At 37.9% G+C, this 26,991-nt stretch overlaps 2 protein-coding genes and 1 long non-coding RNA gene across 3 annotated transcripts; 2 read left to right on the plus strand and 1 right to left on the minus strand.

Moving 5' to 3' along the window:
- Positions 1 to 6,372: 6,372 nt before the first annotated feature.
- On the minus strand, positions 6,373 to 11,391 carry LOC120107682 (uncharacterized). Its single transcript, XR_005509363.3, has 2 exons — positions 11,256 to 11,391; positions 6,373 to 11,140 (listed from the first exon to the last, which is right to left on the minus strand). It is a non-coding gene; the product is annotated as an uncharacterized LOC120107682 (long non-coding RNA).
- A 266-nt stretch (positions 11,392 to 11,657) lies between these two features.
- LOC103722583 (alpha-amylase isozyme 3D-like) lies at positions 11,658 to 14,576 on the plus strand. Its single transcript, XM_008813186.6, has 4 exons — positions 11,658 to 11,789; positions 11,870 to 12,002; positions 13,060 to 13,865; positions 14,141 to 14,576. Exons 1-4 carry the CDS (start codon positions 11,700 to 11,702, stop codon positions 14,390 to 14,392), a joined length of 1,281 nt encoding a protein of 426 aa, XP_008811408.4. The 5' UTR covers positions 11,658 to 11,699; the 3' UTR covers positions 14,393 to 14,576.
- A 5,325-nt stretch (positions 14,577 to 19,901) lies between these two features.
- On the plus strand, positions 19,902 to 22,105 carry LOC103722582 (alpha-amylase isozyme 3D-like). The gene is made up of 4 exons (XM_039121048.3): positions 19,902 to 20,193; positions 20,275 to 20,413; positions 20,632 to 21,437; positions 21,661 to 22,105. Exons 1-4 carry the CDS (start codon positions 20,101 to 20,103, stop codon positions 21,913 to 21,915), a joined length of 1,293 nt encoding a protein of 430 aa, XP_038976976.3. The 5' UTR covers positions 19,902 to 20,100; the 3' UTR covers positions 21,916 to 22,105.
- The last annotated feature ends 4,886 nt before the right edge of the window (positions 22,106 to 26,991 follow it).

Here is a 26,991-nt window from a genome sequence, read left to right on the forward strand (position 1 = left end):
TGAACCGGGGGGGGGGGGGAGAGGGAGGCAAGGGAGAAGAAGTGGGAGGAAGAGAAAAAAAGGAGGTAGGAAGGGAGAGGGAAGGAGAGAGGGGGGATTAAGGAGAGGGGGGAGAGGGAGAAGGAGAGGGAGGAAGAGAGAGAGGGAGGGAGGAAGGGAGGGAGCGGGAGATGAAGAGAGAAAGAGAGAGATGGGGCTTATGGAGAGGGAGGGAGGGAGGGACGGCGAGAGAGATAGAGAGGGGCACACCTTATTGGCAGCGACAGCCGGAAGCTCCAATCATAACCTAACCATCGATTAGGGTTGGAGATGTCGTTGAGGGTCTCCTATTATTGTCAACGTCGATCGGGGGTGATGACGTCTTCATCATTGTTCGAGGGTAACAACATTGGTCGGCATTGAAGAGGGCAGAAAGAGAGCAAGAGCAATCAAACCAAAAGCTTGGTGGGGGATTTTTATAAGCCAAACCATCCCGAATAGTCGAACCGTTCCGATTTCATGTTGGTTTAGTTCAGAATAGGCCGAACCGCCTTGTGCGGGTCGGTTAGGTAAACACTGGTTGACACCTTTGTGAAGAAGCCAGGCAAATTAGGGATTGTTATACTTAAAATTTACCAATCCTGTAGTGAGGTCAAGAACTCAACAGAAATATAAAAAGGACAATGATTGTATAAAGGAATGTTGTATTAATCTATGATACAATATGATAAAGATTGAAATTTCTGTTATTGATCAGATAAAATAAGGGTATCCCTGAATTTTTATTCATTTTGATTATTTACTAACTATAACACTAATATGTGTATGGTTGAAAAGTCCGGACAAATTAGTTAATAGTATTTATGTTCTTCAGTATGGAAATAAAATTAGAATGTTGATTTCAAAGTTGTGGCATCTGTTTATGTGTAGCATATAATTTGAGAACGTTTTACCATTGTACAAGTATTAATGAAATTGACTTTTTATCATGCAATATTAATAATTGGATAGAACAATTGATTGGTGCTTGGCATTTATTGAATCCATAGGGGTGTTTCATTTTATCAAAATCAGGTAAGAGCAACCAATTTTTGTAATTTGTAATTATCTATGGAGACTTGTGGCATGGACTCAATGAGGGTTTTGAATGCTATAGTAGATCCCCTAAAATTCAAATGCTTTCTTGCTTGTTCTTGGGCAAACACTATTTTGTGGTATTTTTGCTCCATACCTAATCTAGAAATAGGACAACTTAAATAAAGTTGTACTAATTGGTCTATCATAATTAATCTAAGAATTCGAAGGAATTTGGACAAAATGAGTGGTTAGGGTGAACTTTCTTTAAAGTTGGTTGGTTTGTTTGGAAAAAATGGACCTGCTGAACATGTAACAATTAAGAACGACATTATTAATGTCTTTGGATCTAGATGCAGAACTATGTTAGGGACATGCTGAACTTCATGGTGATTAGAGTTTTGTTCGTTAACAGGATGGTTTTGTTTGTCTGGATGGTAATGAAAATGAATATTTTGGTGCTGATGAAGAAAATGGTTCTGATATTGATTATAACAGTCGCAGTTCTTTTTGATCATGGCTATGGTTATATGCATGTAGATGTAGTGGTCAGATGAGAATATTTCTGATCAATATGCATATCTAACTAATTGGGGCCTCAAAAATAACGGACCTGTACTTATGATCTGCTATATTTCTAGATGATACCATTCACTATACAAATGAAGAATAGGTAGCTGTGATGCCATCCTCTGCCTTCAATCATTTATTTGTTGATGATTCTTTGTACTTCTTACTTATCATGAATTTTAATAGATGGTGTGATGCATGATCACAAACCACTCCATTTATAAGTATAGTATTCATCAGTTATAAGTAATATTTTAACATATATATATATATATATTACATTTTTATATATTTGCATATAATGAATTGTGTTCACATTTATATTTCTATATTCATTGTATATATTTTTAATAAAAATATTTTTTCCATTTTTTTCCTTTGCATTCTTCAACCTCATATACTATGATAATTTGAGGTACCCAACTACTGATATAGGGTACAATATATGTTGAAATCTTTTAATTCTTTACTGTGATTACAAAGGTGTGTTTTAATGGCTAGAAACTTCCTTCTTGCATTCTCTTTTCCTTCTTGACAAAGGCAAGATGGAAGTTTTTATATTTGATTTTTTTCAATAAACTATTCAAAAACATCATTGAATTCTTTATAATATTTGTTTATTATACCTTATTTCCTGGCTTGTTACATCCTGTCTTTTTTTTCATTTTTTTTTAAATTTGAAACTAACTCAAGCCATTCTTTATCCATAATAATATGATGACAGTTAAGCACACTTAAATACTTGCTACTTGCCAAAAAGGAACATTCAAACTTTTTTTTTTGTTTATAGTCGGGCTACTCTCTTCTTTACTTGACATGTCACTTATTTGTCATACTAAGTTGATTATTGTTCATCATCTTCATAAGTGGTACATTGTGCTGTTCATGCATGGTGGTGCATGGCTGACATATACTTCAGGTCACAAACATTAAAATTTGAGATTTGAGTATTTGTCATACCCATTCCACATTTTGGCTTATGTCCAATTCTGTGTCATTTGTATGAGTTATTATGTCTAGGCTTCTCTAATCTTGCCCGGTTGCGTTGATATCATAGTTATAGGAATCTTATACGTTAGTTTCTGATGCCAATCTGGAAACTCATGTAGTGGTTGTTTTAAGCTTTTGTCTAAAATTTTAAGCTCTAATGTTAATATTGCACATGGAGTTAGAAGCCCTATCCCATTATCATTTTCTAGGATCATTTATTACCATACTCTTGTACTTGGAATTGCCACCAAGTACGCAGCTACTGACTCTGAATTAACATTAGCTATCCTTCTTCACTTCTGTTCCAGATTTTCACCAGTCCAGACATTATTGTTTCACTTATATTATTTTTCAAGTTTCTAATTTTTTACTTTTTTAGATTGAATTATTAGTTTGATTATATTCCTTAGGTTGCCTGTGGTACACAAAATTTATATGCTACAAAATATCATGTACTTAGATCCATTTTGTGCAGTTATTGTTTAACCCAAGATTTATCAATCACTTTTTATTGAGTCCAGAATGGCATCCACAAGCAACATTGTAAATAAACCTTTTGATGACACCTTGGCTACCTACCTATCAACTCATCCTTGTTCTTATTGCTGCATACATTTATCGTACTGTCCATTCCCTTTGTCTAATAAAGTGCTTAACATGCCTGATGCATTGCACCTCCACACGAAGTGATGCGATAGCCTATATTCTGTACATTATATCACAGCATTATCTGTGCTTTTACTCATATTATGGATAGATTGTATGTTACATAGTGTACATGAACTTGATATATGGACCTCCTTTGAAGGGTGTCATAGTGTATTGATACTAATATAAAGAAAATATATAACCTGATCATCACTTTTTTCAATTTTAAATACCAAATGTTTGAAAGTCTATTGCTTATCCAAAAATAATACACCTAAAACCATCTATACACTTTTTTATCAAATAGTACTCCAAATCAATGTTTAAAACCTAGAATGTTTGTTGAACTGTAAAAGAGACATAGTCATGGATAAGTAGTTCAAACATCAGGTCAACCTAAATGAATCCATGATCTAATGATGATCTAATAAATATATTACTTATTTATATAAAAATTCTAGATAAATTATAGTATATGCACAAAATTATGGAAAAGTAGAAATCGATATTTTTATGAAGACTATTACCATGTTATGAATTAACTGTATTTAAAGAATGCACTAGAAGAATAAAGAAAACTGAAACTACAAGATGGTATGGATTGGTTCCATAGAGTTGATGTCCATAGAGACATTTAAGAGAATGTGAGAAGACGAGAGGGAGTGAATAAGCCACAATAGGTAGAAAGAGTGTGGTTAGATATGGATGGGGTTAGGGGAGGGAGATAGGGGGTTCTAGGGAGAGCAGATGAGTGGAGAGAGACATGAAGGATTTGGGGAGGGAGAGATAGGGGTTATAGATAAAGAGGTTATGGAGAGTGAGGGGCAAAGGAGGAAGAGGGGATTTTTCCTTCTGATGGCATTGAGATCTAGCTGCTATTTGGGCAATAGCAATAGCAATGGTGAGGGAGGGACAGCCAAGAGGGACACCAGGGTGGACAAGGTAAGATTAGGGGAAAAGAATGGAGGAGGGTGGGATGGGACTTTAAGGAAGTGTGTTTGTGTGAAAGAGAGAGGAATGCTGATGCTTTCAGGGCTCCAGCTGCTGCCAGCTTCTAGTGTCCGTTGATAGCATGAACCAGAAGAGGAAGACTTAGAGACTTTAAGAGAAAGAGAGAGAAAGAGAGACTCAACTTGCCTTCTAGTATCAGGCATTAGTCATTTGCCGTCATCCATTGCTCGACGGTCTCTGGTGCTGTTGAGGAAGTGGAGGGAGAGAAATTTAGGCTCCGTTTGGGGGAGCTTTGGAGGGCCAAAAAGCACTTTCTGGCCCGAAAAAGGATGTTTGGTAAAAATTTCGGAAAAACTGTTTTAGCTTTCTTAGAAAGCTAAAAACAACTTTTTGGGAGAAGTTCCATTATGGAGCTTTCCGAAAAAGCTATTTTGAGCTTTGTTGGAAAGCTGTTTTTTTGACCAAAATACCCATAATAAAATATATCAGTTAGATACTTTGTCCCTTTATAAACCTAAAAATCTACTGGAGTCCTAACAAAAGACCCTAGCTGTGGATCAGACTCTTTTCTGTGCAAGAAAAGGTATTCTTGTTTCCTATTATTGTATTATACTATAAATATAATATTATATTACATTATATTATAATACATTAATATGTTATGTTAAATAATTTAATATTACATTATATTAGGAAAAATTAATGTACGCTAATAATTATAATATTTTGTACCTTTATTATTGTATTATACTATAAATATAATATTATATTACGTTATATCATAATATATTGATATGTTATGTTAAATAATTTAATATTATATTAAATTATTATGCTATAGTATACAATATTATATTACTATATTATAATAATATTATATTACATTACAATAATATTATATTATATCATATATTTGTGTATTAATATATGTTATATTTTATTATGCTCTGTTGTAAAATAATATGCAATGTCCTTTATCATAATTTTGTCATACAAAAATACTTTCTCAATTTGTTTACCAAACACATGCTAAAGTGCCACAGCACTTTAGAAATGTAGTTACCAAACAACAAACAACTTTTTATAAAAGCTCTACTTCAGAAAGCTCTACTTCTAACGGCTCTACTTTTAAAAGCTCTACTGCCAACATCTCTCCCAAACAGGGCCTTAGTCTATCCATTTGGGACGATATCATTTCTTAGTCCCTTGATTTGAACTAAACTTTAATGTGTTTGAAAGCTGGCTGGTTCAAGAGGGTAGGAACGGACGACCAAAAAAGGATTAGGTTCAAGAGGAGGTTTTAACTGAAGGTTGTGATCTCATCAATGGGAAGTTGTTGTTGGGGGAATCATAATACTTCTCATGGAGGGTGGGTGTTTGATAATACATTAAAGAAAAGGCCTTATGCTGAAGAATTATGATATAACTAATTGAGACAGGATCAATACATGAGTGTGATATCACCAAAAGAGTGGCTTGAATACGTGCTCAGCCTCTGCTTAAAAATAAAAAAAAGATCCAGGTTTTGGATTAGTGCTGGTGGAAGTTGAACTTCCCCCCAGCTCAACCATATTTTAACATTGTAGCTAAATCTGGCTTTACATATACACAAGATGTGCATCAATACATGGTGGAATCTTGTTATTTTTGAAACCTTCATTATATTAATTGATTGACTATATTTGTTATGCTTTCTTAAAGAAACCTACACATATTGTGAACTTTTTTGTTGGGAAGAAATGCTAGAAATATTTCCTCATGGCTGATACAATACTGCAACTACTTACAGGAAGCATCTTGCAAGTAATTAAGTAGTACCACAATATAATGGGTATTGTGGTCATAGAATATTGTATCCAGGCAGACAAAACCAAGACAAGTGGATTATTGCTCCAGACATATATTCCTATTGATTAATATTTCCAAGGAGTTTTGGCCACTCTGCGCAACCGCCATTCAGTGATTCTGCTTGGTCAATCACGATTTTTTTAGCTGCACCAGTAGAGCATGTTGGTGACATTTGCTTGGTTTACAGCATGTTTATGTTTCTGTTAGTGGTATTGTCTGCCATTGATTATTAATTTTTTTCCATGTCCGCCTTTGCACTAATAATATGAATGTGTCAGTAACCTTAATCTTTATTTTGTTAACTTATGTATATAAGTTTTAATTTAACTATTCAAATTGTTTTCCAACTTGTGGTCTAGTTTTTGCATTTATTTCAATTTCTGAATCTGTAAATTGAAGCAGATTGTTCCTGAATATCAAACTTGGGACAATCCTCATAACAAGCCTTTTTTTTTTTTTTGCAACTTAATCTCATGTTGGTCAAGGTGAACTGTTGGAAAATTGTGTTCTTGTTCTTCACTTCCTCTTGCAACTTCTAGCCCTTTTCACCCCTTGCTGCTATAAAGCCTTATCCAGGAAAAGAAGTGTAACTACCAAACTCCATTTGTAATCCTTATCATCATACCCACCGACTTAGGAAGTTTTCTGCCAGTACGTGGATAAGTAGGGCAAGACTGCTGTATGCCACTATTGCATGCCTGGTGTAGTCCGAAAAACCTTCATCAGACCAAGATGATCAGTCAAGACTGATGCCAACCTGAGAGAGTTCTCAACATTTAAGGTGTTGGTCTATATCAGTTTTATTATTTTTATTTTTTGTTGTTGTTTTCTTTTATTTTTGTCCACCAACAAAGATTATTGTCATCCTAAGATATGATGCTCTGTGATTGACTGGATGCTTGATTCAGATGTGAGGCAAGATTTGCATCTGATCAATCTCTCTCTCTCTCTCTCTCTCTCTCTCTCTCTCTCTCTCTCTCTCAACCCCTCCTATATCTATTTTTCTTTTTTTAAAGAACCAAGATCAGCAAAACTGGTTCTACGTCAGTTGTTCAGTGGTACGGTATTGTACCATACTGACTCGTGGTGTATGACAAAGAGGAGTTGGAGAGGGAGAAGGAAAGAGAAAAAGAGAGAGAGGAAGGGAGACGAAGGGAGAGAGAGATGCGTAAAGGGAGAGAAAGGGCTTTTGAGCCCCTTCTAATCTAGCTCTGTAAAAAAAAACAAAGTCCTTAATTTCGAAATGAAACAGGGACACTTGATTTAAAAGATTTTTTTTAAAAAAAGGTTGGAGCCTATATTTCAAAACTTCGCCCTCATAACATAGCACTCGAGGAGAGAGGGCTTAAAGGCCCGCCCCCGCCCCCGCCCCCGCCCCTCCCTCTCCCTTGCCTATCCTCCCTTTGTCTCTCTTCCTCTCTTTCCTTCTCCCTCTTTTCTTCTCTAGTGTCTCGAATTGAGAAGCGGAATCATGCCGGTATGCCCTCGAAATGGAACAGTATGCTCCAAAATGGACGGTTCGGGGTGGTACATAGAATTGTCTTGAAATTTTTGGTTGAGGATGAATCTAGGTCTCTTCACAAGATTTTACCAACTTTACCTGTTCACACCTGACTCTTGCTTGCTTATTATTAATAAGGGGTTATGCATAAAAGTTTTGTGATTTCCAGATTTTCCAACTACTAAATTTCTTAGATATCATGCATTATCTCATACTAAGCTTTAAATCTATTTTACCATAGTTGTGTCGTAGTGTTAGCTGCTGGGTTTCATTTCCTTCTTGTCCTTAATTCCATGCTGGTGTGGACGTTTTTCATTTGGTGGCCCTGCCCAAAACTGTGTCCAGATGGGGTTATGTGGTTTGGAATGAATTGTGGTGCTTGTTTCCTAGTGAACTCAGTCTATGCTTTGTGGTTTGGAATAAAGTATGGATGTAGATTCGGATGACTTTCTTTGGCTCTTCTAATTTTGTTTTTGTTTGTGATTTGTACTGAAACCATGATACTGTGCTTGATCAGATTATGGCCGTGGCCGGATTGTGATTGCTGGTTTGGGCTGGATTTTGGTGGCATAAATTCAGATTATGATTTGTGCTCTCTCTTTAGTTCACTAAGTTCTGACTTTGATCAATAGAGTGTCAGAATAATTGGTGGTGGATTGAAATGGACTATGATTTTTATGTCTCATGGTGCATGCTTGGTGGTTCGGCTGGCTTATGAACAGAAGAGGGATTGCCTCATTCCAATGGCCATGGATCTATTTCTTACTTTGGTTGTTTGTTGACAATCATCATGATAGTTGTCTCATGGAATGGTAGGGGTTCAGGAGCTGCGGAAAAGAGAAGGGCCATTAGAGACTTGTTTACTTCCTCAAGTTGTGATATCTTGTTGATTTAGGAGTCCAAGTCTCATCTCCTTCTTCTAAATTTCTTGGCTCTTTGGGAGATCCAAGGATCAATAGAGGACACATTTGTGTTCCTGTGTTTTGAAGATGTTCTCCCTTACTGTTATTCTGTCTTGCCCAGATTTGAGTTTGAATCTCATTATTATCGCTGTGTATGGCCCCAATGAAAAATCACAAAAAGATCGTTTCTTCCAAGAGCTTTTGGACTTAAAAGAGTTTCTAACCCTGGCCCTTGGTTAATTGGTGATGATTTAATGTCTGAAGGACAACTTTTTTTTATGGACTTCATCTCCTTTCTAAATTTTGTGGACCTTGTTTTGAAAGGAAGGAGTTTTACCTGGAGCGATGGAAGTGAGCTTGCTTCTTTGCCCCGATTGGATTGTTTTCTTATCTCTCCGGAATCGGAGGATATTTTTCCAGCCTCTACTCAAAAAGCTTTGCTGAGTTGCCACTTCTGACCATGTGTTGATCTCTCTTGATTGTAATGTTAATTTCAAGGGATCGAAAATCTTTAGATTTGATACGTGGTGGCTAAAAGAACCTGATCTAGATGTTGTAAAAGCCAATTGGCCACCCATTAGAGATTGTCGTAATTCTGCAGAGGGATGGGTTGCTAACCTAAGAAGGCTCAGAGGAGCACTCGAGTCATGGTCTGCTTCCAAGAGAATTTCGAGTAGAGAATTAAAAGAGAAGTTGTTGCATGACATGGACCTTCTTGACAAAAAAGAGAAAAGAGTTGATCTCTCTCCAGATGAATTGACCATCGGCATGTCTTAAAGCAATCTTTGGAGGAGTTGTACCAGGAGGAGGATTTGTACCGGAAGCATAGGTCTAAGGGTACTTGGCTCAAGGAAGGAGATAGAAACACAGCTTTCTTCCATAAAGTGGCTTCTGAAAGGAAGAGGAGAAACCAGTTGGTGCCCCTTATCGATGATGGTATTGAGCTTGTTGACTAGAAGTTATCGCCCTTAATCTTCATGCTTTCTTTAAGAGCCTCTTTGGCACCTCTTATATCCTGTAGTTCTCTATTGATTGAAATAGACTTTATGGCAATGCTTCGGTGAACCTAGAACATTTGGAAGCTAAATTTATTTTTGGAAGAAATTAGAGTTGTGTTGTATTCTCCTTCAATGGCCTTAAGGCTTTGGGTCTTGATGGGTTCACATTTTCTTTCTTCCAAAGGTATTGGGACCTCTTAAAAGAGGACCTACTGGTGCTGTTGGAAGATTCTCACAGCCAATGGCCTTAAGGCTTTGGGTCTTGATGAGTTCACATTTTCTTTCTTCCAAAGGTATTGAGACCTCTTAAAGGAGGACCTACTGGTGCTGTTGGACGATTCTCACAGCCAATGGCCTTAAGGCTTTGGGTCTTGATGTGTTCACATTTTCTTTCTTCCAAAGGTATTGGGACCTCTTAAAGGAGGACCTACTGGTGCTGTTGGAAGATTCTCACAGAGGCACCCTTGAGCTTGATAGGTTGAATTTTGCTTTTATTTCTCTTATCCCAAAAAAGGATGGTCTACTAACAGCTGGTGATTTGAGACCCATCAATCTTCTTAGTAGCCTCAACAAAATTATTTCGAAGATCGTCGCGGGGCAGCTTGCCATCTTTGACCCCCTGCTCATTGATGAGTCGCAATCAACATTCGTAAGAGGCCAAATCATTGTGGAGAATTTTCTTAGTGCTCATGAGATGCTTGCATTTTGCAGGAGGGTGGTTTAGAGAGGAGTGTTTGGCAATTTGGATTTCAAAAAAGCTTTTCATAAGATTAATTGGGATTTCCTTTTTACAGTGCTTAAGGCTAGGGGTTTTGCTAGTAAATGGGTTTCTTGGATCCAAGGCCTTCTAACTTCTGCATCAGTGGTTATTCTTGTGAATGAAGTCCAAGGAATTGGATCAAATGCAAGCAAGGTTTGAGGCAAGGCGAGCCACTCTCACCTTCTCTTTTTATTTTAATGTTTTAGCCAGATTGCTCATGTAGGATGGAGCACTTGGCTTAATTGAAGGCATTGGCAGTATCAATGAATTTAGAGGGATCAAAAGCTTGAATTTCGTAGATGACACCCTGCTTTTCTGTGCTGGAAAGAAGGAAAGTATGCTTGCTGCCAAAGCGATTTTTGTAGCTTTTGAAGGTGCTTCGGGTTTGAGAATTAACTTTCACAAGAGCTCTATTCTGTGCTTAAATATGGGGGAGGAGCAAGCAGCAAGGCTTGCTTGATGGATAAACTGCATGAAAGGCTCTCTTCCTTTTGTCTACTTGGGACTTCCTTTGTGTGATAAAAAGCTTCCAAAGCATTGTTGGCTGCCCCTGATCAAAAAATATAATTTGATGATGGCCTCTTGGAAAGGAAGGCTCCTCTCCTGGGGAGGTAATAGTGGAGGAGATCAGATCAAAAGAAATTAAGGTATAAGAGCTGGACATTAATTGACTACTGCCTTATGTTGGGAAATCTGAAAGAAAAGAAATGTAAGAACTTTTCTCAAGAGAAAGATCATTTGTACCGGCCAAAGTTGGGAACATTTATACCACAAGAAGATGATTGACTTGCACCAAAATCTGTGGACAGCTTTATCTTCACTGCCCATGAGACCGCCTTGATGTTTGTTGTTCTTCAGTCCTAGATCTTCTACCTTGTTTTGATGTTCATCACCCTTCCACTCTTTTGTACATAGTACTCTTTTCCGAATAAAATTAGGGGAAAGTGTCTTACTTCCTCCGATTCACATAAAAAAAAAGAGAAATCCACCATTTCTACAAATACTGCAAATATGAAAAAAAAAACTACACTGACCTTCGAAAGGGTGAGAACACAGTAGTTGCAAAATATCCGATTTTATTTGTATCTCGTAGCAAAAGCTGTGTGGCCGGTCCTGTTATATCCTTGCCACAAACGGGACCTACTCTATCTTCATTGAAGTATTCATCGTGTTGATCCAATTGTCACGCCGTCGCAAAGCTAAATGTTCTGTCCGGATAAGTTTGCCATCTCTTTCTCGCGTGCCCAGTGGCCAAGAACGTTTCTAAATGCGCCAAAAACTTCAAACTCCTTTCACACTCAATCCGCCTTGCCCGATACGCTGCATAGATTAAAACAGACAAAAGAAGAGGAAGCAAAACAGAAGACGCTGCGTAAATTAGAAGTCATTCCTGGGGGCCACGTAGGTCAGTCCTCCGTGACGCCTGGTGACTCTGTCTCCTTTTAATCCAATGGAAGAAGAGAGGAAAAGGGGAAGAGATGGGAAGGCCTTTGGATCCATTGTTCTTAGCACTGGTGCTGGTGCTGTCTCTTGCACCCAACTGGGCTGCTGCTCAAATCCTCTTTCAGGTAAGGACTCGCACATATGCATGGTTTTCATATAATCATAGAGTGAAGTCGTGCATCTTCTGATGAAGGAAGGCATGCAGGGTTTTAACTGGGAGTCATGGAAGAAAGAAGGGGGATGGTATAACTTTCTGAAGGGCCAAGTGTCTGACATTGCCAATGCTGGGGTTACGCATGTCTGGCTCCCTCCACCCTCGCATTCGGTATCCGAACAAGGTTTGTGGTGCTCAAGTCCATCATTACTTTGTTACTCTGGTCTTCTACATGGAAGCAATTCATAAATTAACAATGATATAGAGCCAGCACAAAGGAGATGAATCTTGCTTATGAAACTGGTTTATCATATAAGTAATCTTTATTGGGGAAGTGAAGTCATGTGCCGAACAAAAATATCTGTTTTATGAATGAGGATTTAGTACAAATTTTATGCGAGGTTACGTTGTTATTGTATTTTTTTTTTTCCATAAATTATGTTAAAATCACCACTTATCCCAAAAGTTTAAACTAATAGGATGAAATAGATTTATTTATATATTTTATATTTTCTTACACTCTCCCTCGCGTGTGGGCCGGACTTTTCTTTAATGGGAGAACCCAACATATGAAATTTTCAATAATGGGATTAAAAAGTGCGGAGACAGAATTCAAACTCGGAACCTCTGCTCTGATACCATGTTAGAATCGCCACTTGTTCAAACTCAGGACCTCTGCACTCTTTAACCCCATTATTAAAAATTTCACATGTTGGACTCACCCATTAAAGGAAAGTCCGGCCCACATGTGAAGAATAGTGTAAGAAAATATAAAATATATAAATAAATCTACCTAATTCTATTAGCTTAAGCTTTTGGGACAAGTTCTCTAAATGATTTGTTTCTTTAGTTTTGTGCTTGTTGGTTCAAAGTGGTTAGAGTATTGATCATATGGGTGCTGTTTGATAAACACTCTTTGAACATGGTTATGATTGCATCCGAGTCGTGTGGTCTAATGTTTCCAGTCCACCTGAAAAAGAATGTTATATGTTGAAGTACGCCGAAGAATCAGCATGGGAGTATTGTTTGTTACTAAGCTAAGGTTGGAAATTGCCTTATTAGACATCTGATAACATAAAATATTTTGACTGCTTGCTTACTATTAGCATACACTAATACACAGTGCAATTTCAAAGTTATGTACAGAGAATGATTAACCTTCTTAGACGATCGATTACAGACTTTATAGCTTGATACCAAGGTATTGCTAATACAATGTACTTGTAAATTTTTCTACTCAGGTTATTTGCCAGGAAGGTTGTATGATCTGAATGTATCGAAATATGGGAACCGAGGCGAGCTGAAGTCACTGATCAGTGAATTCCATGAAAAAGGAATCAAATGCATTGCTGACATTGTCATCAATCACAGATGCGCAGATAAAAAAGATGGGAGAGGCGTATACTGTATCTTTGAAGGCGGGACGCCTGATGACCGCCTCGACTGGGGCCCGACCATGATCTGCAGTGACGACACCAAATACTCCGATGGCACCGGCCACCCTGACACTGGCCTTGGCTTCGATGCGGCTCCGGACATCGACCACCTCAACCCAAGGGTCCAACGTGAGCTCTCGGATTGGATGAATTGGCTCAAGAGTGACATCGGTTTCGATGGATGGCGACTTGATTTTGCCAGAGGATACTCATCAGACATTGCCAAGATTTATGTAGATCAAACCACACCGAGTTTTGTGGTTGCAGAGATTTGGAGCTCTTTAGCTTATGGAAACGATGGCAAGCCAGCTTATGACCAAAATGCTCACCGCCAAGAGCTAGTTAATTGGGTTCAAACAGTAGGCAGTCCAGCGACAGCTTTTGATTTCACCACCAAGGGAATACTGCAAGCAGCAGTGCAGGGGGAGCTGTGGAGGATGCGTGATTCCAAGGGAGAGGCATCTGGGATGATTGGATGGTGGCCAGAGAAGACGGTCACATTCGTCGACAACCATGATACTGGTTCAACGCAGAGGCAATGGCCTTTTCCTTCTGATAAGGTCATGCAAGGCTATGTTTACATTCTCACACACCCAGGGATTCCCAGCATCGTAAGTTCTAATTTTAACCACTTTTTTCAGTGCATGCTATATCACATTTTGATCACTTCAATTAATTAATGATCTAGTCTATCTACCTCTTTTCTTGGCACTAATTCTATACTAAACATGAAATCTTGAAGAAGTAACAAGACAAGTACTGGTGAGCAATTTTTTTCAGTCAATCAAATAAAGAAAATTTTGAGCAAACTTGATCTCCGATGTTCTTATAAAAGAATACAGTGATGCAACTCTTTAACTAAACTATTTTTTATCATGTTCTGCAGTTCTATGATCACTTGTTTGATTGGGGTTTGAAGAAGCCGATCGGTGAGTTGGCAGCAATCAGGTCCAGGAATGGGATTCATCCAGGTAGCTCATTGCGCATCATGGTTTCCGACAGTGATCTCTATGTGGCGGCAATTGATGAGAAGATTATTGCAAAGATTGGACCAAGATATGATGTCGGGAACATTGTTCCTTCGAACTACCACATTGTTGCCTCTGGTAATGACTACTGTGTATGGGAGAAGAAGTGATTACGATGGTTTTAGGGAGTATAATAGTATGATTGTCAAGAACTGCTTCTGAATTAGAAAAGCCATACTCCCTAATAGGAAGCCATATTTTATAGTAGTTCGGTCGGCTGACCTTATTCAGCCTTTACATTTGCCTTAGTAGCATGTTTTTGCACTTCAATAAAGGATGGGCTACTATTAAATATCTATATTTCTCACTGAACATCTTAAGTTAATTGCAAAGATTTCAGTAAATATTCAAGATGTATCCAGTACATAGTCGATGTGAAACTAAACACATCTGCATGGGTCTTCTCATTCTGCCTCGCATTTAAGCCCTAATATCATCATCGGGCTAAGAACCTAAGTCTATTCAAATCCAATCACAAACACCACGATCAGCCTATGTCGTCAATCCAAATAGGCCTTTGTTATCTTGTTCCTTAGTCCACATGAGCTATAGACCAAGTCCACTATAATATCATTTGCACCAACTTACGAACTCACCTAAAAAAATTAGCCAGAAAATATTATTTAGATTTTTTGATCCTACCCAATGCAAAACCAGTTAGATTAAACTGGTATATACTGGTTTGTTGAAGAAGGCTTTCCTTTACCTATTTTAGAAGAGTTGTAAAGGAACAAGAAAAAGCAAAAATGAAGCCATGATAAAATATTCTAGCTACTTCGAGGACACTAGAACCTCCAATGAGAACACCAAAGTGCTGAGAAAAGATAAGCATGCCTTGTCATTATTATCTTTCCCTTTACATAGGCCACAATACAACAGAAATTTCCAATAAAATAGAAAAAATCTTAATAGCTAGTTGACTAATTCAACTCAACTACAAATCAGGAAATAGTTAGCATGAATATCTAGAAATAAGGAAGATTTAAACAGAAAACAACATAAATTATTCAGAATCCTAATGGCCAGGAAGTCTTGAATGTAACAGCTCCTCCCTCCATAAATTTCGCCCTCGTCCTGAAGGGTCATGTTTGGAAATTGTTCTTTGAGGAAGTCTCGATCTTCCCAGGTTACATCAGCAGAACATAAGCTTTTCCAATGAATCAAACTTCATGCTTCCTTTTTGTAACTCGACAATCAAGAACAACCTGCAGTATTGGAATAATCTTTTCTTCCTCCATTCTCACCAAAGGTAGTTGAGGTTGGACAAAAACTTTTTCTCCAGTTTTCTTCTTGAGAAGAGAGGCATGTAACTCTGTGTGGATACGTCCAACATCTCCTACTCGTACATGATAGGCATGTCCATACCTCTATATGGTAAATCTTGAATCTTACTCATATAGACAAATAGGTCATGTAATCAATGAATACACATGCGCTTGGGAGCTCTAAACTAGAAGTCCGTTAGGGCCAAGATGGAGATATTAAACCAAAAATACAAGAAAAGGTTGAACATGATGTATTGTTATACCTTATGCTCATTTAGTTACACCTGATCAATCAAGTCTCAATTCCTCAAGAGATCCATGCTCAACCCCTCTCTAACTTCACATGTATATGCAATTATATCCAACCTTATTAGAATGATATAATTGGCTAGCCAATAAATACAAGTAAGTAGTAGAATTCCAAATTTGTATTCCTTTCACCCTAATGCTACTTGGCTCTGATTTGATTTCTTTCTTCGTAATGCCCCTTTAGGCCAAAACACTCATGACGAAAAGAAAATATACTGGAGTAGCTAACACCAACTCATCAGTTTATTGTTTAGTCAAAAGTTACATGATGTAGCGTTGAGATTAAACTTATGATCTCTAGGACTAACACATAGGTAGTGTTAAGCACATGCAATATGAACTGCATGTTACAGTGGAGATTTTCTATTTTATAGAGTGGATTTCTTTACATAGAACACCATATGGGTCATAGTTAGTTGCATTTCAAGTGTCTAAATTGAATCGTTCATTTACTCACTCCCAAAAGTACCAAATGAAGTTTTCTCACCGTATTTTATTTTAGCTTCATGGATGGTAGGGTGACATCCATGTCAGCTCTTAACTACATAAAGAGCCTCATCTTGGTCTTCAAAGATTTGAGCTAAATATGCTCTCTTCACTATAGCTCAACAATATCTCATCCTACTCACATTAAGGTGCTAAAGGTGATTGGTCGTGTCAGTGAGCCAATCTTAGCCAATCGACATCCATATCTTATTATGCCAGTTGTAAGTCATAGAGCTTGCCATAAACATAATTAAATGAAATAGCAGCATCAAATAACTATGATTGAATAATCTCATCAATCATACAAATGGCAAATGAGTTATCCAACAATGTATTTTGTTACATATTGGTCAACTACACAAATACAATCACATTCAGTCCTAATGTTTTAGCTTGTGTCACATACAAGCCCCTAGCAATAAGTATGGTGAGTGGATCTGCAACCAATTGGCTTGTAGAAACATGCTTAAGGACTACTTATTTCTATGCCATAAGTTAAAATGGTATCTCACTTGTATGTATTTGGTTCTACCTTAATATTTTTGGTCCTTTGCAACCAGTGCGGCCATACTATCACATAGATCATCACAGGATCTGTTGCATATGTGACAATTTGTAGATGCTACAAGAACCATGTCAATCAAACAGCTTTCTATTTTGTTGAAGAGCATGCTATGTACTTAGCCTCCATAGTAGTGCCATTACTAAGCAAAAATGCATATCCTGATATCTATTTATGCTCATCTAGGTCACTTCCCCAGTCATCATCACTATAGCCTGCTAGGTGCCAATCCTTACTCTGATAACATAGCATATAATTCGTTGCTCCTCTGAGATACCTAAATTTCCTCTTGGTTGTCTTCCAATAGTCCTCTGCTAAAGAGTAATGTGATTATAAAACAAAATGTTAAGAAACTTATGCAAATAGAAAAGAAAAACTCATAACTCGAACACATTAAAATATGAAGATTCACATCACCATTACAAACTTCATAGGCACTTAATGGCTCGACTTAATTAGTTCCCATCCTTGCTAATTAATTTTCTCCTCACATCCTTTCCTCCTTTACTTACAGTAGTCAGCAATCAATTGCCATCACCCAAAGGCGAAAACCCCAATTCCTCACTGGAATTATTTGATAGCACTTCTTTCGATCATGATACATCTCTGCCCAAGTTTGTATTCATTCACCTATTGTTGTCTACCACCATATCTTGTAAGAATTCTGCTCATCCCTTATTTTTCATATATTAAATTATGAAGAATAATATCATTCTAATTAAATTTTATAATTTTACTTATTTTAAATGAGCATGACAAAATCTTTGGTCTTCCCTATATAGAAATTTTGATTTTGTTTCAGTGTAGACTGTGTAGTCCTGTAGATTAAGTCTGTAAAATTTTATTCTATAGTGTTTCAGGGATCGTAGAATGGTATAATTGATACTTCACTACACCACTCCATTTTTCGGTCCAGGTTCCGCTGGGGGGCAAGTGGTGGGATGATACACGAGGCCTGCCACCCTTGTGACCCCAATATACCACATTAATTAATACCCGACTATCACGGGGGATTGAGAAATAGACCGGCGTTGAGAAGCAGCACTCAATTGACAAAACTAGTGCAATAAGCAATAATGACACATAATAATGCATCCCTTTTTGGTGATGCTGCTTGACCTACCCCATAATGTACCCAATATGAGCAACAAACTTTCTCCGTATACCATAAACAGGACTAGAAGGTTTATTTAGAGCTTTATTGTCCATTTTACTTAAGGGTGGCAAAATATGACCTGACCCGCCAATCCGACCCGTGTTCGACCCACCATAAATAGATTTAGTTTGGCCTAAATAGGTTCGGATCATAAACAGGTTGACCCGTTTAACCTGTTTATTAATTGGGTCAGATAAAGATTTTATATGTCTGACCCGTTTAACCGTTTAACCTGTTTATAATTTAATGTCCATAGTTTTTTTTTTGTTTGCCGGGAGTCTTGGAGTCATTTTAAAATAGTTTACCACAATTCCTTTTTGTTTTCGTTTCCCCAGTTTCTTCCTCGCTACGACTCTACCTGAAGCTCCATCTCCATGGTGGAAGATCTCCACCCCCTCCGAGCCCCACCTCCGCTGCAAGTAGTGGAAGATCTCCTCCTTCTTAGTCGGCGATCACCTCCACCACCCCCTATCGTCCAAGGACCCCTGGAAGCCCCCCTTCAAGACCCATCCCCTCACCATCCTCAGCCTCGACGACTCCCGCGACGCCACCGACCTGAAATCGAGCGGCGGGGAGGATGCCGGAGACGAAGGGTACTGGGAGTTTGATGACCTCCCGGGAGGGGGGGGGAATCCGAGAGCACGAGGGCGGCGGCGGGTGCTAGGGTTAGGGTTTCAGGCCCTCCCCTCTCTCTGTTCTCCTTCTTCGGCCCTCAAGACCCCGAGCCCACCCTAGCAGCTTAAGGTTAGGGTTCCAACGTCGATTGCGGCGGCGATGAGAAGGTACGAGTTCTGCAGCTCCTCAAGGTACGCTTTCTCCACCTCCGTTGGGTTTCCATTCTCCTCCTTTGGCTTAGGTCATCGGATCCATCGAACCTCTCAGAGCCTAGCCCTTAGGAGGAGGTTGAGGAGGAGAGATACTGGGAGTCATGCCCTCCACTGGTGGAGTCGTCGTCGATCTCAAGATACCGCTGCCAGAGATCGTCGTCTTCTTCCATGGGGAGTGGCCCGAGTGGGGGTTTGCGGAAGGATGGGATCATGGGAGGAACCGAGGAAGAGAGTAGGGCTGGCTGTCCGGCTATAAAGAGGGATTCAAAATTTTGCATAGGCGGTGGAGAACGAGATGAGAGCCCCAAAATTTTTTTTATTAAACGGGTTAAACGTGTCGGGTCGGGTTACCTGTTTAATAAACAGGCCGGTTCAGGTTGTAATTTTCTGAACTGTTTAATAAACATGTCAGGTTCAGTTCTATGATTTTCTGATCCAACTTGCATCTGATCCGATCCGTTTATATCTGATCCGACCTGTTTGCCACCCTTAATTTTACTCTGGACTAAGCAGCCAGTGTGATCACTGGACTAAGTAGCCATGTACGGATCATTATCCACATTTTCCAAATTCACACCAGACTTTTAATATTTCTGTTTTTAATTGGACCTGTCATGGAAATTGGAAAGTGACATGGACCCACAAATGATTGTCCAAAATTTCTGTTCTAGCAGTGAATCGGCCAGCTGGATTGATGAAGCTAGGTCATTGAAATTTTCCTGTGGAGAATTGGAAAGCACAAATCCACACGTCTCTGCATGTCTCTTTATATCCTGGTCAATTTGATCTGGAGGCCGTAAAATTATGGGGAAACTAATGACCGGTCCATTTGGTGGTATTTGTTTATATCCTGGTCCACCTTGGAGTTGGAAAACAACTCGAAACGCATTTGTCAAAGTCCAGATTTTGATGGTCCACTGCTCATAAGTGCTCGAGGCCACAAAACCGCTCCCGTCTAACTCCACATGGATCGTAGAGAAGCCCAAAAAGAAAGACCACCAAATGACGCCCTTCGGCGTCAGGACTCAGGCGCCACCATCACTGACTCCCTGCATCCATCCTCCTATCCGTTGTCAATCTTTGGAAGTCATTGCTCTCCTTGAGTTCACATTTGAATTCGCTGCAATACCAGTCAACAACTCCAACTACAGTGGTTCTATATATGGAGGGACTCCATCTCCTTTCTACTCAAATCGGATAGAAGGAAAGAGATATGGGTAGGCCTCTGATTCCGCTCTCCCTTGCAGTACTTGTGCTGGTGCTCTCTCTTGCACCCAGCTTGGCTCTTGCTCAAATCCTCTTTCAGGTAATGATTCACATGTGTTCATCTTCTGATCTCATCAGATGGAGATATATATTGCAACTCTTAACCCAGGAAGGATTGCAGGGTTTTAATTGGGAGTCATGGAAGCAAGAAGGGGGCTGGTATAACTTTCTCATGGGCCAAGTGTCTGATATAGCCAATGCTGGGGTTACACACGTGTGGCTCCCTCCATCGTCGGAGTCCTACACCGATGGACCGCAAGGTTGGTCGTTTCTTTTATGCAAGAAATGTCACACAAAGAGCTTGTTTTCCATAGATGGAGTAATCTTGTGCTGTTTTTCTTTAACATGATTGCTCGACTTCATGATTTTAGCTCACAACAAGTTCAAAGTGACCAACAAAATAGAATCAACCCACTCAGGCGATAATTCACAGAAGTCATAGCCGCGTAAAATGATATTGCTAATTTGTAAAATTCAGGTTACTTGCCAGCGAGGCTGTATGATCTAGATGAATCGAAATATGGAAACAAGGAAGAACTGAAGTCACTGATCAGTGCATTTCATGACAAAGGAATCAAATGCATCGCCGACATCGTCATCAATCATCGATGGGCAGACTATAAAGATTCAAGAGGCATAAATTGTATCTTCGAAGGCGGGACGCCGGACAGCAGACTTGACTGGGGGCCGCACATGATTTGCAGCGACGACACCGAGTTCTCCGATGGCACCGGCCACCGGGATACCGGCCGCTCGTGGGGAGGGGCTCCTGACATCGACCACCTCAACCCAACAGTCCAACGAGAGCTCTCAGACTGGATGAATTGGCTCAAGAGCGACGTCGGTTTCGATGGATGGCGTCTTGATTTTGTTCTAGGATACTCGGCGGACGTTGCCAAGATATATGTAGATCAAACAACACCAAGTATTGTGGTTGCTGAGTACTGGAATCCGCTAGTTAATGGGACCGACGGCAAGCCAGCTTATGATCAAGATGTCCGCCGTCAAGAGCTGGTTGATTGGATTCAAACAGTTGGCGGACCAGCAACAGCTTTCGACTTCCCCACCAAGCTCATACTGAATTTGGCAGTGCAAGGGGAGCTTGATAGAATGCGTGATTCCAACGGGAAGGCGTCCGGTTTGATTGGGTGGTTGCCGGAGAAGGCGGTGACATTCATCGACAATCATGATACTGGTTCGACTCAGAGTTTGGCGCCTTTTCCTACTCCAATGATCATGCAAGGCTACGTTTACATTCTCACACACCCAGGGATCCCCTGCATTGTAAGTTTTGGCTACTTCTTTCAGTCCATACTAGCTCACAGTTTGATCCCTTGATGTGTTATGAAGATAGAAATCTCAAATTTTGAATTAGAAAGACATAGTTTTGATGTTGTTTAATTGAATTTAAGGAAACATGAGCAAACTATGATTTTTTCGATGTTCTTGCAAAAGAATGCAGTTATGCATCTCTTTTAACAGGGGTATGGATTGCTCTGTTTTGTAGTTCTATGATCACTTGCTTACGATGGGGATGAAGGAGTCGATCACTCAGGTGGCAGCAATCCGGACTCGGAATGGGATTCATCCAGGTAGCACTCTGCGCATCATGGTTGCCGAGAAGGATCCCTATATTGCTGCAATTGATGAGAAGATTATTGCAAAGATAGGACAAAGGGATGGTTTCGACGGTAGCATCATTCCTTCAAACTTCAACCTCACTTTATCTGGTGAACACTATGCTATATGGGAGAAGATGTGATTATGGTTAACAAAAGCCGGTGAATGGGTAGTGAAAAGTAAAAGGGAATAAAGGCCAAGAATTACTTATATACTAATCGGGGACTATGATATTTGCGAATAATTTCGCTGGTGATCCTCATTCATCCTATACATTTGCTCAACCAGTTTATGGCTTTGTACTTGAATAAAAGATGAGCAACTTAATAAAATTTATATTTCTTGGTGAAATATTTGAGTTGATTGCAATTTAGAAATCGCTTTACTCAGGTTTTTCGTCAAGTTTTTCAGGGAACTGACAAATAAAGCAAACCATAGACTTACCCCAAGGTAAATTGAAAGAAGATGAAGAAAATATAGTTCTGAAGAGTGAAATTCGGAAAAGCTTTGGCCGAATTGTCTTCTATGGATGCATTAGAAAATGAAAGCAAATTTCTCAAGAAAAAAAAGAAGAAAAGGAAACAGCAAATTGAACAAGAAGAAGATGCCGGTAGAGCATAATGGCCTACCGAGTGACAAGCTAAAGCAAGGCTTGGCGTCTGCGTATCAAAGTTTTCCCTCTCTTACCAATGTGGACCACTTTCTGCTCACGCTAAAGTGGCTAAAAAGCTTCTCTCTTTCACGTTGTCCCCCTTAATTTCTAAATCCACCTTAGACCATGCTCAATAACTCCTTGGGCATCCCACGGAAAAGAAGAAAACATACAACAGAAAAGCAGCAGCAAGGAAACAAAAGAAAAACAACAAAACTAAAATCACATGAAAGAGCCAAAAGCAGAACATGTCGTCAAGAACTTTAAAGGAAGAAAGCCTTGCGGCCACTTCTGCATGAGCTTTAGGTTTCTTTGGAGATTGTCATGCCCCGAGCCTGGAGCGGGTCAGACTGTACAGGCAACTTCGGATCATATCAAAGCAATGATAAATTCTTAAAATTTATTTAAGCATGAATTTAATCAATAGTTCTTACAATAGTTTCAAAATAACATGTGCTAGCATAAATCAAATAATCTAACTAAAATACTAAGAACAAAAAAAAAAAGAAAATCTAGCACACTCTCCAATCCCGTGTGATCATGCTTCTGGATCTGAAAAACAGAGAAAATATGATAATGAGCTACACTAGCCTACTAAGCAATATAATACTCTAGAGTGGGATCAAAGCATGTCAGATATTTAATTAAAACATAAAATAATGAGTAAGAAATAAATCATCAATAAATATTTTTTTACAATTTATTATTATTTTTAAAAAAATTGATACTAAAATTCCAACATCAACAAGTTATGCCATGTAACTCAATGGCATGAGTTGCACAAAGGGCCAAAAATCACTATTATTAACCATCGGTGGTAACGATATCCAAATATTCTAATCATCGGTGGTGCTCTGTTGAAACTGATTTCTCACAGATTATAAGTCGACAGGGCCAACGAATAATCTTCATTGACAAGGCCACATCATAGCTATGCTGAAATATATACATACAAAATAGAAAACTTGCTCAGTCAAATTTTTTAGTTTTCATAACATATAACATAATTTAAAAATGATTATTAACATGCCCGATCCATTTTACTAAGTACAAATAACTATTAGAAATTAATCAACTAATTATTAATTTACCAAAAATTTAAAAAATACACTTTGAAGCATTAGGTTATTTACCTCTTCTCGCTTTAAATTCTACTTCAAACAAACATGCTAGATACACCTGCTTAATATCATTAAAATATTATTAATTTTAATATCATTTTAGCATTCAAAATTAAACACTACTATCTAATGCCCCGAAATCAGGTTGGTGGGGTGACAACGCCCAACTGCTCAAGTCAGTCCAAGCCAGGAGGATTCACTGAGTTTGCTTAGAGAGAGATACACGATCTAAGGCTAATTGATCTTTTGGGCCTGATCTACTTAGTTTTGGGTCTGATCTACTTGGTTAGGTCCAATCAGAGGCTTAGCCTATTCAGTTTGATTTGACCAAAATAGAAAAAGAGAGATTTGGTTTGGGTTGACCTGGATCAATCAGTGTATCTAATCTACGAGTCAAGTAGAGAGAGACAAAGAGGGTTTTCCTTCTCTCTCTTTTTCTCGGCCCATAATGGATGAACAGGGCCCACAATAGATGAACATGGCCTAAAATGTGTATGGCCTAATCTTATCTTTCTTAGGTATTCCCATTCATTTATATCTTCAAAAACTAGTTGGAAGACGTTTCTAGCTGTTAAAAAGACTAAAATAGCCATAGGGAGTGAATATGGTTGTTATGGTTTCGTAGAAAATTTAGTTGTTACTATTATCAGGCGCATATGGGTTGACTCGACTTCTTCAAGGGTCCACTCGTGATCTTCATGGCTCGACTCGTGATCTTCAGGAGTTGTCTCGAGATCACCAAGAGTCGACTCATGATCTATTAGGGTCGACATCTAAAAGGGTTATTTTTTATTGCTTTTGTTTTCTATTTGTGGCCATTCAGAGGTCAAGTCGTGATCTTTAGAGGTTGACTTCTGATCTTCAGGGGTCAACTCATCTACTACAAAAACTTCCAAAACTTTTCCAAAAAAAAATTCATGCTTCTCTAATCTCTCAAACTCATTGAGCTTCCTATAAAACAAATTAACCACTCCAAAAATACAAAATTATTAATATCATACTCAAATATTTTATTCTCATCAAAATTAATCCATTGGGTAAATAATCCACCCATTTTGGATAATAACAAAACTTTGAGTATATGCAAAATAAAGCATATTGTTTCTAGATTTTATACACAATTAATTCATTTATGTATAACATAAAGTAAACAAATATATGCCTTAGGAACATACTTCATGAATGCTTCATAAAATATTTGGATTAACCCAAGCTAATATATATTCAATTTAGCAGAAACTCAAGCTACTCTTTTCTCCTTTTTGACAACATCAAAAAGTTGCATTATAAAATTTATGAAATATCAAGAGAATTATAGTAGCTTCAAATTTGTTCCAATCAATATTCTAGAGAATTGAAGAGCTTAAAAATGAAAAGTCAGATTCAGAGCTTTTAATCATTCAACTTTAATGTATCGAACAACTTGGGGTTTAAGAGTTTCAAGAATTTCAGACTTAGCAATAGTTAACTTTCTTTCTTCCTCTTTTTGATTAAATTAGAGCTATTCAAGATCAATTTTAGTGGTGCTAAAATCATCAAATATTAGAGTTGTAATTTGGTTCATGATTCAAGTGCATGACATATCAACCAAATAGTAAGCTTCAAAGTGTATCAGAATAAATTTCAGATTTAAATTTCAAATTAGGCTTATTGGAGAGAATTAGGATCAGTTTTTATTTCTTTATATATTTAGCATTCTTTCTCCTCCTTTTTTGTAGAAGCCTTTAATTTATGCTATCAAGTTTCATATGATCTCTCCCCCTTGAGTTTTCTTTCTCCCCCTTAATTAATCATTACATTTAAAATTTCAAAATTTGAGAACTATTTTTATTAAAACTTTCAGATTGATAATTTGAGATATGCTATGAATTTGGGATATAGAAAATACATATTTCAAAGTATCAGATCATATTTATTTTAAAAATGAGAAACTTTATAGAACCAAAATCAAATAAGGAGCTAATATTGATAAATTTTAGCAAATATCCGTACATTGTAACATGTATCAAGGCACTACATACAAATATCATGGATTTAAAATATGTAAGGCATTACAAAGAGGTATATCAAAATCAATGCATTCTACCACTAATTCAGATCTAACTAAATTATTTATAAATTTAATCATTTTAAAAATTCATTTTGGTTCCAATTCAGGTTGAATCATGTTTCTTTCAGATAAGCACAATTACGATCTCATTTTCAACTTTCTTGATAGTTTCAAGTTTAAATCAAAATATCCTAATATTGATTTATGTTTGATTAATTTTTGATTTTGGGTATCCAAATTTTCTTGGATCCTTGTTGACTAATAATTATTGATCCCTTAGAAACCCAAATTTTCTTATTTGCATTAGTAGTGTTGTTTTTAAGAGAACATGAATGTGCCGTGTGTCCTTTTGTTCCGCAATAATTATATTTTATGAATGAGTAATTAGAGTTAGTTACTTTTATATCTAATTTCTTGTTTTTATGTGTAAATTTTAAAAGTTTAGTATCTGAGTATTCTATTTTTAATTTCATATCATTATTTTTAATAGTTAATTGATCTTTTTCTTTTGGAAAAAGTTCTATTTCTTCAAATGGTTTGGAGTTTATTTTTCTAAGTTCTTTATTTTTCTTTTTCTAACTATTTTAATTCAAAAAGAAGATCTTCAAATGCATCTTATAATTCATCTAACAAAAAATCAAAATAGAATTTTGGTTTTACCTCATTTTTTTTGCACCATAAAGCACAAGTTGTTTACCATTTGCTCTTCTTTTTTGGAGCTAAAATCTTCTTTGTCGCTCCAAGTTGCCTTCTTCTTCTTTTTTTTGCTTGGCTCCCCCTTGACCAAAGCTTTCTTTCCACTCATCTCTTTCTTCTTCTCTTTGTTCAGCTTCTTCTTTGTTGAAGCTTTACTTCTTCCTTCTAGCTTCTTCTTCTTCATCATTTTTAGGAAGCTTCAAAATTTTCTGATGAATAATGATTGGTCTTTATCTTCATCACTAGACTCCTCAATTTATGTACCATCTTTCTGATTTGAGGATTTGAATGCAAACATTTTTTTCCTTTTATTGCTATCCTCTTCTTCTTGATTCATCATCATCAGCTCATGGGTAAGAGCCCCTCGAAGGATAGATGATTTTGTGGAGTGATTGATTAAAATCCTATTTAATTTTGATGAGCTCAAAGCATTTGAGTATATTTCTTGTTTACTAATGAATTCAATTAAGTGTTTCAGTGAAAATCTTGTCTAAGTGTCTCAAGACTTGGTTCATAATTTTTGGATAAGTTAAGAAGTCAGCTTGAACCAAAGTCTGAGACTCGAGTCGACTCCAGAGTATCACGAGTCGACTCCAAGCGTATCAAGTTCACTGGCACGAGCTCGAGTCGACTCCGGATCAGTACGAGTCGACTCCGACTGAGAACAGACAGACGAACTGAAAGCTTCAACTCAGAACC

This window comes from Phoenix dactylifera, chromosome 7, assembly GCF_051530095.1.
Source record: "Phoenix dactylifera cultivar Ajwa chromosome 7, Ajwa_hap1_PhDact_Kaust_v1.1, whole genome shotgun sequence".
Classification (NCBI taxonomy): Eukaryota; Viridiplantae; Streptophyta; class Magnoliopsida; order Arecales; family Arecaceae; genus Phoenix; species Phoenix dactylifera.